Source organism: Lactuca sativa, chromosome 5 (genome assembly GCF_002870075.4).
Source record: "Lactuca sativa cultivar Salinas chromosome 5, Lsat_Salinas_v11, whole genome shotgun sequence".
Classification (NCBI taxonomy): Eukaryota; Viridiplantae; Streptophyta; class Magnoliopsida; order Asterales; family Asteraceae; genus Lactuca; species Lactuca sativa.
In genome coordinates, this window is record NC_056627.2 from 186017505 (window position 1) to 186020398 (window position 2894).

The following is a 2894-nucleotide window of genomic DNA, read 5'->3' on the forward strand; positions in this document are numbered from 1 at the left end:
CTAAGGTGCTATGGGTGATTGTGTTTGTTTGTGAAGGTGTTCAAATGGTGTCCAATTTTCTTTTGACAAGTTTACATTCCAAAAAAGTACCTTGTAATTTCATGATTTCCATGAAATTACTTTTCCATTTGCCCATTCTCTATTTATCATCACAAACAATAAAGATTGAAAAACTAACCATCACAGACATTATTTCAAGTTGTATGAAATATATAAACAAAAGTACATTGCAATTTCATGAATTAAAAACCAAAGCACATTGATATATATTACTTCAAGTTAAATGCAAAAATAAATAAAATAGCAACATACTTTAATCACTTAAAAAAAGTACATTGCTATTTCATGCCTTATTCAAGTGAACATGCACAGAAAAAGAAATAGCAGCAGCATAGTCTTGAGTGTATTTCATTATAAACTGTTTCAAGTAACATAATAACTCATTCTTCACAATAATACAACATAAAAATCTCAATATCAATAATCATAACGATAGCAAAAAGCCAAAAACAAGTTTATTACTAACTTACCAAGAGTTTTGACTTTTTGTGTCATTGTTTGACCACATTTCCAACATACCATTCATAAGTCCCAACAAGCCCATCACGTAAAGAAATCTTGGGTTCCCAACCCATCTTCGCAATCGTAGAACAATCCATAAGCTTCCTTGGAGTCCCATCAGGTTTAGATTTATCCCAAACAATCTCCCCTTCAAATCCCACAACCTCTTTCACCATTTCTGCAAGTTCCTTAATTGAAACCTCCTTCCCACTTCCCACATTCACATGCCCTAAATCCGAATAATTCTCCAACAGAAACACCACTGAATCCGCCAAATCATCAACATGTAAAAACTCACGTAACGCCGCCCCACTCCCCCACACCACCACCTCCTTCCCTCCCGCCACCTTCGCCTCATGAAACCTCCTCATCAACGCCGGCAACACATGGGAGTTTTCCGGGTGGAAGTTATCATTCGGACCATATAAGTTTGTAGGCATGGCGGAGATCGCGTCCCAGTTGTGTTGAATCCTATACGCTTGACACATCTTGATTCCGGCGATTTTGGCTACGGCGTACCATTCGTTGGTGGGTTCTAGAGGTCCGGTGAGAAGAGAAGATTCTGGGATGGGTTGGGGAGCGTGTTTAGGGTAGATGCAGGAAGAACCTAAGAAGAGGAGTTTTTTGGTACCATAACGATAGGCGGAGTCGATTACGTTTGTTTGGATTTGGAGGTTGATGGTGATGAAATCGGCGGGGTAGGTGCTGTTGGCGTGGATTCCACCGACTTTGGCGGCTGCGAGGATCACGTATTGAGGTTTTTCGAGAGAGAAGAAGGTTTTGACTGCGGATTGGTTGGTGAGATCTAGTTCGGTGTGTGACCGGAGGATGAGATTGTTGTAGCCGACGGCTCTCAGGCGGCGTACGATTGCAGATCCGACTAGGCCGCGGTGGCCGGCGACGAAGATTTTGCCGGATTTGTCAAGTTTTGAGGTAACTGAGACAAAACAATCGAGTGTTAGAAGTATAGATTAAGTTATAAGTATGTAAACAGAGAGAGAAAACAGGAGATTTACCAGCATCAATGGCTGTCATGTTGCGATAATCAGGAAGGGAGAGGCAACTTGTTGATCAAATAGCTAATGATCTCCTGTTTCGATTCAGTTCAAACAGCATTTAGTAACTGATTGAACTGAAAATAATCGAAAAAAGTGAAACCGGATTGCAGTTCCCGTTTTCAATTTCCATCTAAGCTGATTTACACTGCTACATGCTAATTTTTAACCGATTGGATCATAAATGTTACTGATTTCATCAATTGAGAAATGAAGTAAACGATCAAATGATCTCGAACCAAAATCAAAGGATTCGAATTGCAATTTGCGAATATTAAAATGTGATTAGGGCAAATTAACGATAAGAAGATTAGAGGTATAAACAACTATGGACAGATCGTAATAGCGACATACCGGAGAAAGAGAATGGCCGGAGAAAGACACAAGCTTTGACCGTTGGTAGAGTAGATCGTCGACGAAAGTGTCAAGAGAGTGAGATTTGATCTCTGGGCATGGAGGAACTGAAGATTTATTCTGCGGCGGTGGTTTGGGGTTAATTTACGTTTTTACCCCTCTTCTTTGAACACTTTCATGAAATTTTTATAACGTTGTATTTTCAAGAGAAAATTGCAAAAATAGTCCTTATGTTTGTGGTTTGTGAAGTGCTTTCGATCAAAAGAAAAAGAAAAAAAACGATTGGATTTTTTTGGTCCCTGAAAATTTTTAGTAAAAAAATTGCCAAACTTAAAATCACTAATCTACCTTTAAATAATTATTTCTTTAATTTTCTTTCCAATTAATTTCTCTTTTTAATATTACTCTACTGATTTTAGATTTAAAATTATTATTAGTTCAAGTTGGCACCAACCAAAAAATAAATATTATAATTCAAAAACCAAAATTTTAGTCCTTTGTCTCTTTCAATTGAGTTAGTCACGACATAGTATGAATTATGAAAACAATTAATCAAAAAGATAATTCAACCTGTAATTAATTAAAGGAACTTAAAATCGATCAACAAAAATGTAATACATAAAGAATTGATATATAAAAAAAAAACTAAAATTAGATCTCGGTAACAGAGTTACAAACGATGGTGGTTATGGTATACGATGATGATGACAAATGAGAGGGATGATGGGAAAACAAAAAGAGATGGAGGGTGGTTTTCTCCAACGAATAGATAGGTTGTTGATGGTGAAACGGTAACAAAAAACAGGTCGTGAAGTAGAGAGTGAACACTAGTGAATGTGTCAGATGTGATTGGATCTATTGTAAACAAGGTTAAAAGAGAAAAGTGGTCGATAAAGATTGCAGTTGTCAGATCGATTGAATCTC

The 2894-nt window shown here is 37.1% G+C and overlaps 1 protein-coding gene across 1 annotated transcript; it reads right to left on the bottom strand.

The window, feature by feature from the left end:
• Positions 1 to 381: 381 nt before the first annotated feature.
• Positions 382 to 2128, bottom strand: LOC111897273 (putative GDP-L-fucose synthase 2). Its single transcript, XM_023893233.3, has 3 exons — positions 1971 to 2128; positions 1578 to 1651; positions 382 to 1498 (listed from the first exon to the last, which is right to left on the bottom strand). The coding sequence occupies exons 2-3, from the start codon at positions 1594 to 1596 to the stop codon at positions 552 to 554; spliced, it is 966 nt and encodes a 321-aa protein (XP_023749001.1). The 5' UTR covers positions 1597 to 1651; positions 1971 to 2128; the 3' UTR covers positions 382 to 551.
• Between the last annotated feature and the right edge of the window lie 766 nt (positions 2129 to 2894).